This window comes from Octopus bimaculoides, chromosome 10 (genome assembly GCF_046866305.1).
Source record: "Octopus bimaculoides isolate indiv1 chromosome 10, ASM4686630v1, whole genome shotgun sequence".
Classification (NCBI taxonomy): domain Eukaryota; kingdom Metazoa; phylum Mollusca; class Cephalopoda; order Octopoda; family Octopodidae; genus Octopus; species Octopus bimaculoides.
This window is the reverse complement of record NC_142937.1, coordinates 46,645,358-46,668,905: the sequence shown is the minus strand read 5'-3', so window position 1 is coordinate 46,668,905 and position 23,548 is coordinate 46,645,358. Positions and strand designations below refer to the sequence as shown.

General features: G+C 36.6%; 1 protein-coding gene across 3 annotated transcripts in view; it reads right to left on the bottom strand.

Moving 5' to 3' along the window:
- LOC106874137 (tubulin polymerization-promoting protein family member 2) overlaps nt 1–23,548 on the bottom strand; it is a 73,921-nt gene that overhangs the window by 38,697 nt on the left and 11,676 nt on the right. The window contains exon 1 of one of the 3 annotated variants that reach the window (XM_014921757.3): nt 14,478–15,002. The exons of 1 other annotated variant lie outside the window; for it this stretch is intronic. In XM_014921757.3, the coding sequence (XP_014777243.1) occupies nt 14,478–14,480 (3 nt within the window). In that variant the 5' untranslated portion in view covers nt 14,481–15,002. Of the gene's footprint in view, nt 1–13,846; nt 13,867–14,477; nt 15,003–23,548 lie in introns of those variants that run through there. One more of the 3 variants, XM_089358596.1, reaches the window with a different exon arrangement.

The window sequence follows — 23,548 nt, the reverse complement described above, 5'->3', positions numbered from 1 at the left end:
CATTATTTTCTTTTTTTTGTTTTTATTGTTTTTTTTTTATCAAAACGGTCCTGTCAGTGATAGCAGGGAGAAGTATTACTCTAAGTGCCCTCCTCCACCCACGAAAAAAGATTAAACACTCCACGCTTTTATTTGTTTGCTTTTTTTTTATCTTCAAACATAAAATCATACTTTAAAATAAAAAACAAATATACTATAATTATTTAACAAATATTCAGGCACAAACATTTACAGCTACACATTGAAAACACAAGCAATGGTAGTGGAAATATCAAACTAAATGATAATAAAACATTGTAAACATTAGCCTCGGCAACAACAAATCCTTTGTGAACGTCGAGGGTCATAGGGAGGTAATGGATATAAGCCAATCCCAGGAAAAGAGAAAAATATGGAAGATGTATGGGGAGAGAGAGAGAGGAGGGGAGGGAGAGAAAAAAGTGAGTGAGAGAGAGAAATGTCACTTTTCCCAGGGTTTTATCCAAGATATGGCTAGAAATAAAGTGAAAAAATCCTATGATCTATGCTTTGCAAATAACAGGGAGTTTCCATGCGCCCTCGAAAGAGATATTAGAGGGAGCCCTACCTAGCAGAATGTAAGCTCTCTCGACTGGACCAGAGAATATGAAAATGTGCGCCTGTTTAGTTTGAGGGTAAGGCAAAAAGGCTAGCATGGGCAAAAGGAATTCAAGAGTCATGCTCAGAAATGTTGGCATCTTAACGGCACAGTATGGGCAGGTTGTAAGTGCAGAAGTAATCTGCAATATCATGGTCAGGTGGGTTCTGCAAAAACTAATAACCTTCTTTCCGAATACCACAAATTTACCCCACTATTGGAGCAGAAAGGAGATGAGTCTGACGGGACAGAAGGTCTAGTTCTACGACATAGGATTTTTTCTTTTTAATAAAGAGAGAGAGAAGAAACATTTGAGAGACTTTCTGCCGAAAGATGAAAAGTAAAATGAGAAATAGGTGTGTAGCAAGAGGGGCAGCAACAATAGCAAGACCCTGAACTGCATATGATAGGGACGCTATAACTGCTGCTGCCGCTACAAAGCATCACTGGTCTTTGCTCCAAGGATGACCAGAGCAGATACAGAGGAAGACAGTGTCGTCTCATACTTACATGCCTTACATACTTCCCGGGTCGATAAAAAAAGTACGCGTCGATGTGCTCGATAAACTTTACTACTACTACTACTACTACTACTAGTACTACTGATGCTGCTACTGCTACTATTGCTGCTACTATAAATGTATTAAATGTCATCATTATCATCATCATCATCACCATTGACCTAAGGTACCAGCTATACATTTGGGATGATTTCATGTGATTCCCTAAAAATTGCTTTTGCTCCAAACAAAAATCATAATCAATTCAAACATCCTCATTGCTGTAGTAGCAGAGGGGAAGGATGAGAGGGGGAGGAAGAAGAAGAAGAAGAAGAAGAAGAAGAAGAAGAAGAAGAAGAAGAAGAAGAAGAAGAAGAAGAAGAAGAAGAAGAAGAAGAAGAAGAAGAAGAAGAAGAAGAAGAAGAAGAAGAAGAAGAAGAAGAAGAAGAAGAAGAAGAAGAAGACAGCTTCGGCAATGATAAACACAAGATGAAACACTGTTTAATGTTATGTTGGAAGTAAACAAAGCCACAGACAGAGGAAATAACTTGAAGGTGTCTTTAATGTTTTCGTAGTAACAATATAGGGTTAGTGAGGTGTGTTTAATAAACATATACATCTGCTTAGTGGTAAACGAAACCTTACTTGTACATCGCCATAGCACCGCCATGGTCACAACTACCTTCTTCACCATCACCGCCATAGCACCATGGTCACAACTACCACCCTCGCCATCACCATAGTTCCGCTATTACCAAAACCATTATCACCCTCACTACAATATCATTATCACCACTACCACTACTATCATTACTACTACCATCGCTGCCACCATCGTCTCTACAACTATGACAGCCACCGACAACAACAATACATTACATACATACATACATACATACATACATACATAGATACATACGTACCGTACGCACATACATACATATGTACGTACCGTACCGTACATACATACATACATACATACATACATACATACATATGGGATATGCAACACACTGCCTAAATACCAATCTTGAGAAATTAGACTTCTTAAAACCAAAAAGGAAAAAGCTAATTCGAAGACTACAAATCCAATCCATCACTGGAACTGTAAGAATCTGTGAAACTTTCCAGAAGTTTATCATTTAAATATATATGAACATGTCTAGATATGCAACTATATGCATGAGAATACGTACATAAAACATACAAATCTGCACATTCATTCATTCATACATACATACATACATACATACATACATACATACATACATACATACATACATACAGCTGTTCGTCCGTCAAAACGACAAGGACTGTCTAGCCATGTTAAGGATGACTGATGACTTCTGTAGTGACATTGTTTAAAGTAAAGAATTGTTGCGCACCATCAACTACACTCTCTCATCTAAGATCATCTTCAATTCAGTGGCAAGACCAGGTCAAGACGGCTGGGAATGGAGATGGATGCAGTGGATGACCAAGATGTCATACTTTTGTATTATCTTCCTCTCTGCTCTCAGCAATGTATTGCTGTAACTATTTTCCTACTCCGCTGAACTACGAAGATCTCTCTTCTACAAAATTCGCCGGGTTCAGTTTTCACATGCATACGTAGGCAAGACCTAACATGATAATTAATCCATAGCTAGGGCCTTAATGAAAACTACTATTGTAGGTCAGAATAGACTTTGGAACAATAGTGGCTAAAAGATGGTTCCACACTCCTCAAAGCCCTGGAAGTCCCGAACCAAAGTCTCACAACTGGATGCGGTTTTATGTCATACTCAGGACACATCTATTAGGTTGTCAAGTATGAAATTTGTAGTAAGGTATATGGTAAACTTTGACAGCTGCTCATTATGCGCCATTATTATATTTTGACAATCTTTACTTTTTGTTAGAAAGCTGACACATCTATTTCTTTATCCTCACTCATTTTGCGCTTTATAAAGTATTTACAAATTGTTTTTTGCTATTTTTGTTTAGAGATGGATAAGTCGGAAACTCATACAGTTTTGAAATATGAGTTCTTTCTTGGAAATACTGCATCACAAACAGCTCGGAATATTAATGGAGTATTTCATTTTACTATTATTACACAGCAGACAGTATCAAATTGGTTTGCAAAATTTCGTTCTGGTAACTTTGACCTCACAAATGAGCAAGCGGTCGACCAGAAACAAAGGTGGATAATGACGAACTGAAAGCCACTGTCGAGTCAGATCCTTCTCAAAGTGCCCGTGATTATTGTTGTTGTTTGGTGTTAGCAAGCAAACAATATTGACTCACCTAGTTCAAATCGGTAAAGTGAAAAAGTTGGATAAGTGGGTTCCACATGAACTCAATGAAAATCAGAAACAACAACGTTTGGAAGCCTGCATTATGCTACTTTCTCGTCACAAAGATGAATTATTTTTGAATCGAATTGTAACATGTGATGAGAAATGGATCCGATGCAACAACCGTAAACGTTCAGCACAATGGTTAGACAAAGACAAGCAAAATTCATCAAAAGAAGCTGATGGTGAGTGTTTGGTGGTCTAGCGCAGGTGTGATCCATTATGATTTCATTAAACCTGGCTCATCAATCACGGCCAAAGTATACTACAGCCAACTGGACCAAATGATGCAGAAACTTACAAAAAGACAGCCTAGATTAGTCAACAGATCCACTCCTATTTTATTGCAAGACAACGCCAGACCACATACATCGCAAAAATGACATTGGTGAAGCAACAGAAGTTAGAGTTGGAAGTTCTCCATCATCCACCATACTCTCCTTAACTTGCCCCCACTGACTACCACTTCTTCCAGAATTTGGATAACTTTTTGATAAGAAAAAAAATTTAATTCCGACGATGCTGTAAAACAGGCCTTCCAAGATTTTATTGACTTCTAGATTGCCAGGCTTTTACAATTCCGGGCTGGACAAGCTACCGCTGAAATGACAAAAGTGTATCGACAATATGGGTGCATGCTTTGATGAATAAAACTAGTCCTTGTATTTATAAAACATTAGCAAACTTTTTTCTTTTCTACAAATTTCATACTTGACGACCTAATACAGTCACATACATACATGCATGAATGCATACATACATACATACATACATACATACATACATACATACATACATACAGCGCTGGATTAACCATTAAACAAAATAAGCACGAGCTTAGGGTATCAAGGGACGAAGGCACCACAGAAATGAAAATGGTTTACGGCACGAAAGAAATCACTTTAAACTTTCTCATATAATATTCGTAATGCCTTGGCTCTACTAAGTATAGAAGCAGAAGTTTTATGTCAAATTAATTTTAACAATATCATCGAAGACTTTGCAATTAAAAAACAAACGGAGAAAACTTATCAAATATAAATAAAGTGGAAGTATACAAGAATAAACATTATTTTTCATCTTACTCTTAGCTTTGTTTCATTTTGAAAAATAAAAATTTATTTTATGATTTATTATTGTTTACATCTTAAATTATTTTTGTTAACATTTTGAACAATTTACATATACTTGGGGGCACGAAAACTTTTTAAGTGCTTAGAGCATCTATAGGTCTTAATCCGGCCCTGCACATACCTCTTCAGAAATTAAAAAGATGATTATAGACAACTACTTCGAAACCTCCAGCTACTATATCCAGATTATAAATTCACATTTATACCAACGATAACTGGAATCGATTAGGTAACTCGCACATTACAAATACAATCTGTAAGCGGAACAGTAAAAGTATGGGAGTCTTTTCTCAAGATCAAAATGTGATTTTGTTTTTGTTATATACATTCCAACGTTGAAACTTTGTATCTTTGTCAGAAACCAGCTCTTTCTTTACAAGAAGATTTCAAATACTTAAAAATAGAAGAGAATGCGCGCGCATTTATGTACTCTTACTCTTTTACTTGTTTCAGTCATTTGACTGCGGCCATGCTGGGGCACCGCCTTTAGTCGAGCAACTCGACCCCAGGACTTATTCTTTGTAAGCCTAGTACTTATTCTATCGGTCCTTATTCTATAATATAATGTATTACCTCATTATATTATAAATGTATATATATATATATGTGTGTGTGTGTGTGTGTGTGTGTGTGTGTGTGTGTGTGTGTCTATGTGTATATGTATACATATATGCATATATATATATATATATATATATATATATATATATATATATATATATATATGAGTATGCATGTGTGTGTATAAAATCTCATTACAATATACATACACACATACACCCACATGTATATATATGTACATTGTGCTAAATCGACTAAGCTAATTGTGTCCCAACTATGAGTTTTCTATTAGGTTGACAAGAGGGGATAGGTGATATAATAAGTAGGTATAAATATTGTGGTATGATTGGACATGTACAGACCGGTATTGCAAGGTGAAATTCTTAAAATATCAAAATAGTCTTTAAAGTATGTTCACACGCGTGTGCGCGCATCTAGAGACGAAGACAGTCAGAAAGAGGGTAGGGTGAAAGTGAACGAAAGGGAGAGAAAGAATAAGAAGGAAGAGATGAAAAATAGAAAGGTAATAACACATATAAATGTATATACAGTAATTCCTTGCCACATCGCGATTCACCTATCACGATTCAACTATCGCGGTTCACCAATCGTGGTTTATTATTTAAGCTTACATCGATTCCTTCGTGGTGCTGTTTTGCATTTATAATAAAATAAATATATACAAATTATAAGAATAATAAAAAAAATATACAGTACTGTTTCTACTTCGCAGATTTTCATCTATCGCGTGGGATTTTGGAGCGTAACACCCGCGATAGTCGTGAGATTATTGTATACGGAAATCCCTTGCGTAACGGAAGTTATGCGCCCCTCAAAACTTGTATCATGGAATTATGTAACGTGAAATTAATTCTCACATGGGCTTTTATGTTTTAAAGTGATAATGCATTCCGACGGATATTTTCGAAAAAAAGAAAAGAAATGAAATATGGCCACTTTTATACAATAGAATAACAAATTCTAAACTTACACAGTGCTATAAGTATACATAAAAACATTTCAAGTAAATACATTAAAGAATAAATAAGCTTCTGTAAATTAGCTTCTAGAAAAGTGCAGTTTCATCAACATTGTATACTTTCTCTTGTGCATAGCTCCCTCCACTTACCCTTTTTCAGCTGCTCAGGATAATTAGTAACAGCCTTTGCTTGTATCAACACTGGCAGATTCACCAGTCAAATTTATGCGGTGCAAATTGATGCGTTTCTTAAACCTTTCAAATCAGACTTTGTTACAAAAGGTTTTTCCTTAAAAGTTTCACCTTCCATTTTTCTGAAAAGTGCCCCACAAACTCTTGGCTTTTCAAATTATCATTATGCTTACTCGTGCAATGTGTCGAGTCTGATCGTTGGTTCATACACCCGAGAGCCGTTCCATTTTAAGCATCACATTAGATCAATGAAAAATTAAGTTTCGGGCAGTTAACGAAGTAACTTCTTGAGTACGTGACTTAATTCTCCTTTTATTGTCATATATTGTTCCCGCTGTAGACATTGCAAGCTTAAATGTTTTGGTAACCTGGTTGTTTGTCCTCCCGCATCAAGCTTCTTTAAAGCATCAGGTTTAACATTCAAAGCAATTCTATAACAGTTCATTTTCGCACAACTAGATTCAGTTCCTCTTGATGGTTTTTTTCCCCCAAACATCTTGAATTGTCGGAAATCAAAAGTCATCCACAACAAATATGCAGTAGGAAAAAATAGCACCAGAAAAGAACGGTTTTGTGAGAGTAAAAATATATATCTTCCTATGGCTGTAAGAGTGGAAAAGAGATGAAAAAAAATGAAAAATTTGAGTATGAGGAATTACAGCAAGTTGAAGGGTTACCCGGTGTATAAGCATTTCACTTCTTGTACCTCTGACTTGAGTTATGTACATATATATATGTATAACATATGTAGCTACAGGCATTACTATCATGCCGAAATTTTTATTGCTGTTGCCAGTTGATTATTCAGAGGTTCATGGGTTGGTAGCGGTAATAGTGTTAATTGTATTGGTTTTGGATTTGATAATGATGATGGGAATTCTTAATTGAATTGTGCTGCTGTTTAGTTTCAAATTAATTCTCATTGACCTACGACTGAACATTTAAAACACACTAGAGTGCCATGTTATCTCATGTGACTGTTTTATATTTACAGCTGGAGCTGCTTATCATACTATTGTTACGGTTGTTGATGGTCATTAAGAAAATAGTGGGCTGGCAATGGCGAAGGTTGCAATGGCTTTGATGTTGAAGTCTATTGTGTTGGTATTGATGATAGACAGATATGTGGTGGTGGAGCGGGTTGATTTATAGATAGATAGATAGATAGATAGATAGATAGATAGATAGATAGATAGATAGATAGATCCAAGAAAATATAGATAAACACACATAAATACTAACAGTGAAACATTCCAGCTCACACTCCGAGTTTATAGTAACGCATACACAGACACTTGCACACACACATACACATGTTATATATAATTACATCTGTGTGTGTGTGTGTGTGTGTGTGTGTGTGTGTGTGTGCCTGTGTTTATATGTTTGTGTGTGTGCGTGTATACTTACACAATCTTATAAAAACATAGCTAGGTAGGCAGGCAGATAGATATCGTGATTATTGCTTTTCAAATTGTTGACCACTTTGATCTCATCTGCAACGTCGAGAAGCAACATTTGTGTAGTTTTAAATTCTTGAAATTTTTCTTGTTTCTATAGGAGTGAAATTACAGAGTGTATCTCGAGATTAATATATATACATGTATGTACATATATATATATATATATATGTATATATATATATATATATATATATATATATATATATATATATATATATATATATATGCGAGTAAAAATAAGTACAAAAAAGGTGGTTTATTTGTATGATTGTGTATAGAGGAATATATTATTTTGTTTAAAAGAGTTCCAACACTGTCTGTTTTTTATGTTTTATTTATATTCCTGCAGAACCAATGTGGGGTATAGAATATGGAATATACAATATATAATATAATATACAATATATAATATAAAATAAAATAAAATAAAAATGGATGGCACCATGAAAGAAAGTATTGAATGTAGATGAAATATTGAGTGTTCAATATAAAGGATCAAATATATAAATATAAATATAAAAATATAAATATATAAAGGCGACTCGAGTTTCAGGGCTATATATATATATATATATATATATATATATATACAATCAAATAATAAGCAACACGGATTTCAAAAGTGATTGCAGTACGCACGTTTCATGCTACTTCAATTTATTTAAGTAAGTATTTAAATAAATTGAAGTAGCATGAAACGTGTGTACTGCAATCACTTTTGAAATCCGTGTTGCTTATTATTTGATTTTAATCACCCATCCTTTTGGGATGTGAAATTCGGGTGCCTTCGCATAAGTACCATATTCAAGCCTTGAATCTATATCTAAACCGTCTATATATATATACATATATATATACATATATATATATATATATATATATATATATATATATATATATATATATATATATATATATATATATATATATATATATATATATATATATATATATATATATATATATATATATATATATATATATATATATACATAATTGTTTTTGTCTATATAGTATACACAGCAGCACAGTAGTTCTATATATATATATATATATATATATATATATATATATATATATATATATATATATATATATATATATATATATATATATATATATATATATATATATATATATATATATATATATATATATATATATATATATATATATATATATATATATATATATATATATATATATATATATATATATATATATATATATATATATATATATATATATATATATACATAATTGTTTTTGTCTATATAGTATACACAGCAGCACAGTAGTTCTACTTAGAGGCTCTCAGATATCTGACTCATATATAAGTAAGTTCATATCTAACTGCACGTGCTATTTTGTTCTTGATCTTTGGCCAAGTCACTTAACCGGCGTGATTTGATGCAAAACAGAAAAAGCAACTGCTTTCTATGGTATCATATATATGATGGTGCATGAACATTTAAGACTCGGAGTGAATATTCGTTAAAGACATGCATAGGCCCAGGAACAGGGGGTGAAAGGGGTGCAATCGCACCCCCTGAAGTTTTTTTGCGAGAGGAGGCAATGAAAACGCTTTGAATACATCACCAAACGAACAAGCGTAGAAACATTTTTGGATTGATTTGAAACATCACTTTTCCATCACTGGATTTATCTAATGTGATTGATATACAAATATAATAATGATTATTATTATACCTGTGTTTGTTTTGATATTCTTTTCTACTCTAGGCACAAGGCCCGAAATTTTTGGGGAGGGGGCCAGTCGATTAGATCGACCCCAGCACGCAACTGTTTGAAAGTATGAAAGGCAAAGTCGACCTAGGCAGAATTTGAACTCAGAACATAAAGACAGACGAAATACCACTAAGCATTTCCCCGGCGTGCTAACATTTCTTATTTCTTTATTGCCCACAAGGGGCTAAACATAGAGGGGACAAACAAGGACAGACAAAGGTATTAAGTCGATTACATCGACCCCGGTGCGTAACTGCTGCTTAATTTATCGACCCCGAAAGGATGAAAGGCAAAGTCGACCTCGGCGAAATTTGAACTCAAAACGTAAAGACAAACAAAATACCGCTAAGCATTTTGCCCGGCGTGCTAACAGTTCTGCCAGCTCGCAATAACAACAACAACAACAACAACAACAATAATAATAATGTGTTTAGAAACCCTAGGGATAGCAATATAACCCAAACTCCAGTACTGACACAAGTCTAAGGTTGTACATATACATACACAACGTACAAAAAATCTACCACTACTCGAGACTATATACATACATTTCTATAAGATTACTCTCAAGAAGCTCACTACATAAGTACATGGGTTCGCGTTTTATCCCACTACCATAAGCTTCCGATCCACAAAAGCCCAGTGCGTGAAATTTGGAAAATAGAATTTGTGTGAAAGTCCAATTGATTGTAGATTTAATCGTCACCACCTGACCCTTGACTGCCTCTAACCTTAGTCTAGTCCATTGTAAGCATTTGGGGGCCAGTTCTCTGGTCTGAGAATAAGTTCATTCCTTCAACCCATCAATCGCAGAGCCCCTAAATAGGGGAGTGGATGCTGCCCCTCATCCTGTGACTTAACCATTGAAAAATGCAACGTAAAAAGCATAACATGAAACAGAGCTCTCGCCATGTACAAAAGCTATCCAGACACAAGAAGCTGGCAATAAGAAAAGGACTACTGATACAACAACAACAACAATAACAAAATTATTTCTTGCATTGTCACATAGTCTCAAAATGTGTTAGGGACGGGTTAGTTGATTATATATCAACCCCTATACTTGTCTCGAGCTTTACTTTAACGATCCCGAAAGGATGAATGTTAAAGTTAACTTCAGCGGGTTTTTAACGCAGAACATAATGAGCCGAAGTAATTTTGTCCGACGCACTATTGATTCTATTAATAATAGTTTCTCCGATCTTCCGCTCTCGGCACAAATTTGACGGGAGAGAACTGACACTGATTTTATAGCCCTCACAAGAAGGATGGTGGTGGTGAAGATGATGATGGGCGTAGTGAGTAAATAACATTTCAAGATTATGTGGCTGTGTTGATGTCTGAGTACCGGAAGTTAACTCTTGTTAGCAGTGCAGGATAAACATTAGCTTGAAGGATACTTCAGTTTCTCATCAAAAATGCTTGTAACTTTGGGCGGGGTTAGATGTCCATTTGCGTTAATACATATTCGGGATATATGCAATCAAATATGGGAGATATACCATGTAGATTTAGTCTTCATTCCTCATTTTCCTTTCTAATTTATCTGATTTTTATCATATTGACTTCATTTAGAACTATTTCGCGTTGGCCGGAAAACTTGACGAAACTGTAACGTTTTCTTTTTCCTTCTTTTCTTATCAGTTACTGCTTGTTGTCATCATTGGACGTTACTAGACATTGTCGGCATCATTAGAAATTACCGGACACTTTCCAGTCATTTAACTACTTAATTTTAAAAACTATTTATCTATATTTAATTTTAAAACACCCGATATTTCCATGTTTTGCGCGTCAGAAAATGTATATTTACATAATTTATGCCCCTTCACAGCTTTCTTTAATTCATAACCCCTCACAATCTTGATATAAACCACCCGAAATCTGGATTAATCTCTCGCACGATTTTCAGCGTTTAATGCAGGGAGCTATAGATTTAGCCATCAGGAACGCTCCTTGAGCTTACAGCTGCCCAACCCCACGGAAAAAATATAACATAATGCATATAGTATTATATATGCATTATATAATGATTTATAATTATCGTATAATACATATATAATACTTTGTTTTTGGATTTGGTTTGTGAGGGGCTATGAATTACAGACGCAACGAAAATTTTGAGAAAAAAAAAACGTAAATGAGTAGAAACTTTGCCGGTGAGTGTGCTAAATAATAAAACACTAAAAGAGAATGACACAACAACATATATAATATTTATGATGATATTATAACAACTATAATAATATACCTAAAAAGAGAAAGAGGCAACACACTTGGTCTCTACTTGCTCCTGCCTTCCTTTATCTGAGCTAATGGTGTTAAAAAGATGGGAGACATATTTCCTTCTGGATGTGACCCTAGTCTCTTGCATATAACTTATGGCCTATTCACATTGCAGCATACAGTTGAACCTGAGACATTTCGAACAAAGAGTACAATCCAAATTGAGAGTTAGAAGCGAATATATTTTAATTTTATTTTATTTTATATTGCAACCGATGAACAATAGCGTTGTTGGTCACATTCTTCTAAACAGGGAAAATAGTGATTCACTTCTTTTGTTATAACGGTGATACTGAAAAAGTAGCATTTGCAACTCGATACAGAACAAACATGATATACATACATACATACACGGATATACGTACGCGCACGCACACACGCACACACACATACACACACACATACATACACACACACACACACATATATATATATATATATATTATATATATGAGTGGGTGTGTGGTAAGTAGCCTGCTAACCAGCCACATGGTTCTGGGTTCAGTCCCATTGCGTGGCACCTTGGGCAAGTGTCTTCTGCTATACCCTCGGACCGACCAAAGCCTTGTGAGTGGATTTGGAAGACAGAAACTGAAAGAATCCCGTCGTATAATATATATATGTGTGTGTGTGTGTGTGTGTGTGTGTATGTGTGTGTATATATGTGTGTGTGTTTGTGTGTCTGTGTTTGTCCCCCACCATCGCTTGACAACTGATGTTGGTGTGTTTACGTCCCAGTAACTTAGCAGTTTGGCAAAAGACTCCGATAGAATAAGTACTAGGCTTACAAAGAATAAGTTTCGGTGTTGATTTGTTCGACTAAAGTTGGTGCTCCAGCATGGCTACAGTCAAATGACCGAAACAAATAAAAGGAGCAAAACAGTATGTATATACATATACATATATATATATATATATATATATATATATATATATATACACACACACACACACACAACTAACTTCTGCACAGTTTCATGCTACCAAATTCTAAGTATCACTCGTGTAATAGAATTGAACCCAAAGCCACATCGTTACAAAGCGAACTTTCTTAACTATCCAGCACGCACATTCTCTCCTCATCTGATACATTTAGCTTCTACGCAGAACCCTATTAATCATTCTACAAGTAATATGAGAAAATAAATATGATGTTTTAAATTGGCAATCGAGACATATATACACAGAGAAAAGATTACAATAATATTACGATTTTTAACGTCAATGAGCCGGCAGAATCGTTAACACGCCGGTCACAACTGCTTTGCAGTATTTCTTCCGGCTCTGCGTCGTGATTTCAAATTCCGCCGAGGTCGGCTTTTTTTTTATACATTCGAGTTCGATAAATAACTCCCAGTTGATCTCTGATGTCGATGTAATCGACTTCCCCCCTCCCCACAAAATTTCAGGTTGTGTACCTATAGTAGAAAAGAAAATTGCTGATGATTAAATCAAAACCAGTGAGTGAATGGTATTTATTTTGTTGTGTTCGTTTTAGTGAGTGTGGATGAAAGACTTAGCTATTCTGATCGAATTCGAATTCAGATAGAAACAAATACTATCGACTTCGATTATATATTGAATCTCTGTGGAGTTAATATGATAAATAAATGTGTCTGTGTGAAAGAGAAAGAAACTAAGACAACAAACACTGAGACAGAAATAGAGGAGGCCTGAGAGAGAGGAAGGAAGGGCGAACGGTAGAGAGATAGAAGGAAAGAGACTGAAAGAATAGGGGAGAGAAAGAGAGAGAGAAATGAAAGAGAGACTGAGAGAGATAACAGAGATAGATACAGAAGGAGAGGGAGTGAGACTAGAGAGGGAGTGAGACTAGAGAGGGAGTGAGACTAGAGAGGGAGTGAGACTAGAGAGGGAGTGAGACTAGAGAGGGAGTGAGACTAGAGAGGGAGTGAAAGAGATAAAAGAGATAGATGCAGAAAGAGGGGATTCATAGAGAAAGAGACTCGAGAGAGAGTGAAGAAGAGAGAAAGAAAAGTTAATACAATATACAGGTGTATTTCAACTTACGTCGGGTAATTGGTTCTATGACATGCGACTTAAGTAAAAATAAAAACGTGAAGTCGGAAAAGACGTAACTCGAAACGACGTAGGTTGAGGTATGCCTGAACGTGATATTTTGAGAAATCTTTGATATCAAAAGATAAAAGTAAAAGATAGATAAAGAGAGGGGATGAAATGGAGAAACTTAGAAAAGAAGAAGCAGAGAAAAAGAGAGAAAGGAAGAGAGAAACGGGAAGGAGAGACAGTGAGACCGAGAGAGTGAGAGATGAACGAGAGAGACAGGAAGGAAGGAAGGAAGGAAGAAAAGAAAGAGGGAAAAGAAAGAAAGAAAGAAAGCAAGAAAGAAAGAAAGAAAGAAAGAAAGAAAGAACGAACGAAAAGAAGAGAAAAGAAAGAAAGAAAGAAAGAAAGAAAGAGCGAAAGAAAGAAAGAAAGAAAGAAAGAAAGAAAGAAAGAAAGAGCGAAAGAAAGAAAGAAAGAAAGAAAGAAAGAAAATGGAAAAGCAAATTAAATATGAAAAGGTGAATGAAAACAAGAAAGACGACAAGAAAGGAAGAAAGAAGGAAATAAAGAAGAAAAGAAAGACAAAAGGGAAGATAGAAAGAATGGATAAAACAGGAAACTAATCGAAACTTACCATTTTGATTTGCTCCCCAAGATACTCTGGTTATATATATATATATATATATATATATATACACACACAGCTAATATTTCCTATAGAAGTATCCCTGGCAGCTACTTGCTGGAGGTCTCTCTCTCTCTCTCTCTCTTGTACGAAATACTTTATTTTGAGTGGCTTCTCGGTCAGGACAGGAGATAAAGCTAGCTTCTTCTTTCCTTTTTCCTTCTCTTTTCTTCACACGCACTTACACATACATGCATTCATATATATAGAGAGAGAGACATACATACGTTCGTGAAGGCAAACAAACACATATTATCACAGATTATATTCACGAATAAACAGACACAAGTCAACATATACGCTTACACATGTAATGAGAAGTTCGTACGCATAGGAATGCAGACACATTCACATATTTACAGACATATACGCATATAGTATGTGTGTGTGTGTGTGTGTGTGTGTCCAAAGTATATATAGTTATTGCAGCTCCACCCAAATGTGTGTGGTTGCACGCGAGCGTGCGTCAAAATGTGCGTGTGTCTCAAGTGAAGTATGTATGGTGAAACTGCATCCTGTAAGGTTGAGTGTTGCGGCAGAAGCGTATTGTTATGTCATGAGAGGGGGTGCAAGAAGAAAGAAAGAATGAAAGGAAGTGAGAGAGGTGAAGTGTTTAGAGGGGGGGGAGAGAAAGAGAAAGAGATGAGGTGTTTAGAGAGAATGAAAGAGAATGAAAGAGACAGAGAGAGAAACGAAAAAGGCAGAGAATGAGAACTGGACATTAACAAGTGAGAGAAAAGTTATTAGAAAGCAAGGGTAAATAGAGAGAGGGGGATTTAAACATAAAGCAGAGAAAGGGGAGTGTTTACTTTGAGAGACAGGAGAAGGAAGTTTGCGCGAGTGGGGAGGAGGAGATTTAATAACGTGCGTAAGGGATGAATATATGTGACAAAGTGAGAGGCGGGAAAGGGAGAGAGAGAGAGAGAGAGAGAGAGAGAGTTAGTGTGAGGAGAGAGAAGAAAAGGGATACATGAAAGCAACAAGTCAAACAAAACAAAAAATGAGTGAGGGTGGGAGGATACAATATATACAGAGAAGGAGAAAAATGAGAGGAGTGGAAGGCAGAGGAAACAAGAAAGGGGAATGACTGAAGATAAAGTTTCAAATAAAAAAGTATGAGAGAGATTGGGAGTTTTATGTGTGTGTTGATAAATGAATGTGTGTGTGTGTGTGCATTGCTCTGTGTATGTGTGGGTGGCGAGTGTACATAAGATAAAGAATGACAGGTTTGTCGAAATATGGTAGGTTTAGTATAAATAAAACTAACCAGCCGAATTTTTCGTATTACTACTTCCTTTTAACCGGTGGCTTGTTTACGAACAGACACACACGCATACACACACACAAACACACACACTCACATACATACACGCACACATTGAAAGAGAAAGCCTGGCAAGTACACACGCATAGATAGATAGATAGATAGATAGATAGATAGATAGATAGATAGATAGATAGATGATAGGTAGATAGGTTTCTTTATTAGCCACACAGGGCTCAACACAGAGGGGACAAAATACAAATGTAGAGTTTTTCTTTTCGAGGGGGTCGAAAACAAAGCAGAAAAAAAACAAAAGTGGGGACAACGATGAAAAAAAAAACATCGCAAAACGTTTGGGGTATTTACAAAAAATACGAAATAATACAAAAAATTCCCAATAAATGGGGAGGTTATCCGTGGAAAGAAAAACCTACGAAAAGACCACGGTAACCTCGGTCTTTAGCGTCACAGTTTGTTAAATAAAATTTCTTTTATTTAAGCAAGAAACGTAAGTAACTCTCTGTTTACAAAATTTTAAAACGTTTTATAGAATCATGGTCAAGGTGGCTTCGTCATTTATACGTGCCATTCTTGCTACATGTATCCATCTTTTTTCGAAACATTTGCTAGACAACACTTGCCTCTCTACTCTCACCTTCCTTTTCAAGTGATACTTGAAAAAGTTGATGAGAGATTGACCAGAGAGGAAAGTATTTGTCTCTAATCCTTTCAGACGCGTCCACCAGATAGGTAGATAGATAGATAGATAGATAGATAGATAGATAGATAGATAGATAGATAGATAGATAGATAGATAGATATACATGCATAAATACATATTTAGGCACACACACAGACACGCGCACGTTTATTTTGTGAAGGCAACATATAAATCATGAAGAATGTTATCAAACTATCAAGCGGTTATTGTTATCAAAATGGGTGGGGTCCGAAACGTTCTCAGAGTATTGTTATATACCTTCCCCAACATGAATCAGCCGGTTATAGTTATCTAAAGGACTCCATTCAAGCAGCTTGTGTATGTGCGCGAGTTAGTGTGTATATGTGTGAATATAAGTACGTGCGTCTACGTTTTAGATTACAAACAAGAGGGAATATATACGCTTGATACAAAAGTAGTGTTTATTGTTGGGCTAAAATCAATCTCACTCCCTCCATCCTCTCTCTCTCTTTCTCTCCCTCTCTCACACATACATAAATACACACTCACAACTAAGAGTTTCACGCATGTCTCCGTCAACGCAACTAAGAGACATGACATATATAGCATGAAAAGATCTATAATGATTAATCACTGGATGGAAAATGTGTCAATAGAAAACAATATAGTAACATAAAGATGAATATCTAAAGAGAAGGACACATCTATGTGCGTCTGTGTATATGTGCGTATACATGTATTCATACATATGCGAGCGCTCATACACACATGCTCATACATACATACATACATGCACGCACGCGCGTGCACGTGACCCTTCTGTCCGGTATTCGGCATGATAGATCGCTGACCACTACACCTATTTTTTTCTCTCCTTGTTTCTTTCTGTGTTCTTTTCTATTGAAGAGCGTAGGCTCGAAACGTTAAAGACTTTCTCTATTCCCGAGCGTTATACTAATACATCCATTTGTTGTCTACACTACCTGTCTTCGTCTGTTGTTTTTTCTTGAATTCTCCCATATACACACACACACACACACACACACACACACACACACACACACACACACAGAGGATGTTCGGGTTAAATTTAACAGTTTTCATAAAAGGAAAAGAAAACACAATATCTCACCCAATAATAGAAGTATTTTTTAAAAATCAAAAGATATCAACTAGATTACGGCTGGGAGATGACAGTTTACTCAAAGTAGCTGCCCTCAGCTTCCACCACGGTTTCAAAATGGCTCAGGAACCAAGTGCATGCGTTCCTCACTGTGTCCCTAGTAAGATCTTCGAACACCTCTTTGATCTTGGCCAGCAACTTGGCCTTGGTATTGCAAGCAGAGTAGTTGGTGATTAATCCATGGAATTACAATCAGGGGAATTAGGAGGCCAGAAACTGGAGCTGATGAAGTCGTAGAAATTCTCCGATAACCACTTCTGACTCTTTCAGAAGGTATGGCAAGGAGCCGAAACATGCTAGCACACATATGGCCTTTCCAGCAATCATCTCCAGCCAGGGTTTGAACACAGTCTCCAGCAACTTCACATAGCCGTCTAAACTGAGCCTAAGGCTATGCTCAAAGATGTGGGGCGGCATGACGTCATCCTCACTGGAGACACACCCAAAGACTATCACAGTTTGAGGAAACTTGATTTTTATATCTGGGTCACCACATGGATTGTAGGCAAGCCATCTGCTGTTCTGGGTGTTGCGCAGCTAGTCCTGGCAGAAGTTCTTTTCATCTGAGAAGAACCAGAACATCTCCGGCTCAACAGGATGCCTCAGCTTCTCCAGGAGCTTCTTTGTGGTTCTCTGTGGTTCTCCTTGGCCTTGGCTGTCAGAATTTGTCACTTGCACTTCTTGTATCCATCTCTCTCACCAAACCCCGGATTCTCTTTCTTGGATCTTCCATTACCTTGTCCTGCAGTTGCTGGATGAATTCTGGCGTGCTGACACGGGCAGAGTGCCTGCAGTTTCCCTTCCTACTAACCACAGTTTCGTAGTCTCTAACCACGGTTTCGTAGCTACAGAGCTGTCACGTCTTAAGCCTTTACCAGTGTTCACAGGCCATTGAGCAGCAGTCATGACGTCGACATTTTGATACCGGGCGCGAATCCTCATAATACAGGTAACTCTTTTCCAATATTCAGATGGCTTCCAGTCCTCCATGTTAGCTAACTTCTTCACAACTTCAATTCTAATATTTACGCTCCCCAACGCCGATGAATGCTCACCGATAGATCAAGCCGTTACTGAAAAAAGGCGACATTAAAAAACATCAAATTTAGCCCGAACATCCTGTATATAAACATACACGCACACACATACCTCGCACCCCCACACGCACACACATATGTATATGTATGTATAGACATGTATATGACTTTATATACATATACACATTTTCCTTTCAGACCATGTGTGTTCACAACACACTCAATTCTTAGAAGTAACGGGATTTAAAGACACTGCGGTGTTTCGACCTGACTGCGTCTCTTCAACCAAAGCTACCCCGGATCAATGAAACTAAACAAGAATTTTGCCTCACTTACATCGAATATGTTGTGAGTATACATTGTTTGAGAGTTGTTCTCCATAGACAAATTACAACAGCGATTTGCATATTCACGTTCAAATCTGCAGGAACGTATTGAGAAAGAAAATGTAAGTCATTGTATATACATACACATATATGCATATATATATACATTTATTTTAATCGGCAGAAGTTACAGAGTGACTCAAGGGCCGAGAGTTTCATGTATGGGTACTTACCAAACGTTGGTACACTTTTTAATATATTTTTTTCATATATTTTCTATCGATCAGCAGAAGCTACAAGGTGATTCAAGGGTCGTGAGGTTCGTGCATTAGTAGATATCAAAGTTTCATAAGTGCCAACGCACGAAACACTCGGCTCTGTAACTTCTGACCCGATTAATATAGATAGATAAATGGCTAGACAGACAGACAGGCAGGTAAGCAGGCAGGGAGATAGATAGACAAATAGATAGATAGACAAATAGATAGATAGATAGATAGATAGATAGATAGATAGATAGATAGATACTTGTGTTTCCTGTGTTAATCGCCAAACCTATAAATGTCTATGCGTATGTGTATTTGTACATATGTGTCTGTGTGCGTGTGTGTGTGTGTGTGTATTGGTAGTAAAAAATGAGTTAGTTAAGTACTCAATACTAATGAAGAGTGTAATAGTTTCTTTGAGTCGATTCAGTGGCCTGTTAGTCTGGAGTTTCGCCAGCGTCAGCTTGACAGCTGGTGAAGGAGGAATGACAACAGTTAAATAAAACGTATGTCAATGGTTTAACTTCCAATCGGGCTTGTAATTTAAGCCGATAGCTTGAATTACTATTTCAATTTTAATTATATTCTCAATTTCATAGTTAACTTCACAAATGGTACTTTCCTCGTTTCTTCAACTCTTATCATATACATTCACCTGCTTACATAAATATGTGTATGTGTATGTATATATATATATATATATATATATATGCGAATGATTTTGTTAAGCGGTGTCGAGTTTTACAATTCTGTAAATAATAATAATGGTATTTTTTTATAAGCTTATGGCGATCACCGTGCAAATGACTAAGGAAAATAATCTAATAACACGGTATATAAGCCCTCAACAGAAAAAGTAGACTTTCCTATATGCATGGGACTCGAACCTACATCCCTATATTAACGCGATTAAGTGTTTTACTGATTACACCAGCGAACCAGCCTGCTCCTTTCTGTTAAATATAAGAACTATATTAGTTCGTAATTGTTTTTGTAGACAAACTTTATGTGCTTTCGGTGCGAATGGTTTTGTTAAGCGGTGTCGAGTTTTACAATTCGAATCCGCATCCATTTGTTGTGAAAGAGAGAGAGAGAGAGAGAGAGAGAGAGAGAGAGAGAGAGAGAGTGAGAGAGAGAGAGAGAGAGAGAGAGAGAGAAAGAGAGAGACAGAAAGAGAGAGAGAGAAAGAGAGAGAGAGAAAGAGAGAGAGAAAGAGAGAGAGAAAGAGAGAGAGAAAGAGAGAGAGAAAGAGAGAGAGAGAGAGTGTGTGTGTGTGTGTGTGTGTGTGTGTGTGTGTGTGTGTGTGTGTGTGTGTGAGAGAGAGAGAGAGAGAGAGAGAGAGAGTGCGTGTGTGTGTGAAAAGGACTGTGTATGTGCGAGAGTGTAAAAGAAAGAAAGAAAGAAAGAGGTGTGAGAGAAAGGTGTGACATTAAAAAGATTAAAAAATTAACAAATGCTTCTACTTTAGAAATTCCGTTGTTATCTCACAGAGCAGGACACAAATGTTGTTGCGGATGCTGTTGTTGTTGTTGTTGTTGTTGTTGTTGTTGATGATGATGATTAGGATGACGAATGTTATTGCTTGTGATTTTTATTGTTAGGGTTAATTTATTTAACTCCGGCTCCGCCCTGGTCTACTGAACCTATTATCTAAAACGTTGCATATACATACACACATGCATTCATACATACATAATACATACCTACATGCATATATGCATACATACATACATACATACACACGCACACCCACATACACGCGCGCGCGCACGTGTGTGTATAGGTATGCATGTTTATCCGTGAACATAATATCTCAAGAACCGCTTGATAGATTCGGAAGAAACTTTCAGGGATGTTTGGCCTCGTGACTGGCACAAACTGATTAGATTTTGGGATCGATCCGGTATCGGACAATGATTCTGGATTTATTTTTCCGTTTTTTTAACTTAATTTTTGAGAGTGGTCAGGTTCATTTTTACTATTCTCGTTTTTAAGAGCAGTCGAGTTTATTTCATATATTCTTATTTTAAAAATCATGCCCGGCTAATCGTTGAGAGAACTTGGTGCTGCTTTGGCGGAGGTTTGCGCTCTCTGAGTGCTCTTGTTCTATTTACATTTACCTTTGTAATTGTGGCTGTTCTTTTATTTTTGTAGTCATTGTTGTTGTTGTTGTTGTTGTCGTCGTTTTTATTGTTGTTTAGCCCTAGGGCAGACTTACATTCCAATCTATTACAGCCATCCGTCACCTCATTTCATTTTCACTTTAGGCAGAGTTTATCACGGATTGCATTGTCCAATGCGTTCTTACTTTACTAAAATTTGGTTGTTATTTCTAGTGGATCAAGGGACCATATACAGATACCCTCATTGGCTTCTTTTAGCTGTAGTTGATATTTCAGTTCTTTGCTATTGCTGTTTGTTTTTGGTTATTGTTATTATTATGGCTACTGCTGTTGCTATTGTTGTTGTTGTTGCCATTGTTGTTGTTGATGGTGATGATGATGATGATGATGATGATGATGATGATGATGCTGTTGTTAATTATGAATATGTAAGGAAATCCAGATTGCCAGCACATATCGTTGCAGCATAAAATGCTTGCACAATCGCAATTGCAGCAGTTGCCAAGCATGGAAGATGGTGGTAGTAGTAGTAGTAGTAGTAGTAGTAGTAGTAGTAGTAGTAGTAGTAGTAGTAGTGGAGGTGGTGGTGGTGGTGGTGATGGTGGTGGTGGTGTGTGATTCTTTTTAAGTTCAGCAGCCGTGAGTTGTGGTGAGAGTCTGTTTTTTTTTCTCTTGTACAATCAACAAATGCAATTACTATGGTGTAATGTGGTTCTTGCGTATATTTCTATGTGTCTACACAGAGAGAGGGAGAGAGAGAGAGAGAGAGAGAAGAAGAAGAAGAAGAAGAAGAAGAAGAAGAAGAAGAAGAAGAAGAAGAAGAAGAAGAAGAAGAAGAAGAAGAAGAAGAAGAAGAAGAAGAAGAAGAAGAAGAAGAAGAAGAAGAAGAAGAAGAGAGTGACAGAGAGAGAGCGGAGAAAAGGCTGCGGAGTTGTACCAATCGCATAATAAGCAAATATTTGTGCCACACTTGCCTGAAGATAAAAAGTTTTCATTTCCAAAAATGATTTATGGAAATTTCAGTAGAATCAGACGCTGTCTGCTCATGAATATCATCCGATTTAAAAACATTTAGAGCGAACAGGGCTGAGATCTTATCATTGTGGTGAAAAATCAATAATAGGATCATTGGAATGAATTCCAATTTCTCTTGTGTTCTCTGAGAACCATGTTCTAAAGCTGCATCGCCAGTTTAAATACTCACATAGCATATTTCAAGGCTTATAGGGGCTACTTTTCTTCATCCGGACAAACATATTCTCTACGAGAAGCAACCTGTGTCTTTAGATTTGGGTTTGGAAAGCAAGAAAGTTGTTTCAAGAAAGAACTTGCTAAAATTTAAGTGTTTCATATAAGCTCGTATGTCAAATCTGGTAAATACCAAATAATGTAATATAACTTTGCTGGTAGAATCGTTACCGTGATGGACAAAAATGCTTAGCGGTATTTTGTCTGTCTTTATGTTCTGAGTTCAAATTCCGCCGAGGTCTACTTTGCTTTTCATCCTTTCGGAGTCGATAAAACAAGTACCAGTTGAACACAGGGGTCGAAGGAATCGACTAACTTCCTCCCCGAAATTGCTGACCTTGTGCCAAAATTTGAAACCAATATTTTATCGCTTTACAAAGGAGAGAACTGGGAGAATCGTTAGCACGCCAGCCGAAAGGCTTAGCAACATTTGGTTCGTCTTTACGTTCTGATCTCAAATTCCGCCGAGGCCAACTTTGCCATTCATCTAACCGTGTGCTAAAATTTTAAACCAATATGATATCGCTTGTGTGTGCTGTCAGGGGTATCCTTTGAATTTATTGTCCCTGTCCCCCCATACCCTATACAGGATTATATAGCAGTCACAAAGGTGTCAACGGAGTCGAACTACCACCATTCCATCCCAGCTACGCTATTGAGAACTAGTTTTCAGTCATCGACGTTTACAGAGGTAAGGCAGCGAATTAACAGGGTTGTTATAGATGTAGTCGACTATCCCCTCCCTCAAATTTCAGGCCTTGTGCCTATAGCAGAAAGGATTCTTATTATTATTATTATTATAGTGAATAATAAAACAGAACCGTTAGCATGCCGAGCAAAATGCTTAGTGGCGGTTCATCTGTGTTTACGTCCTGAGTTTGACTTCGCCTT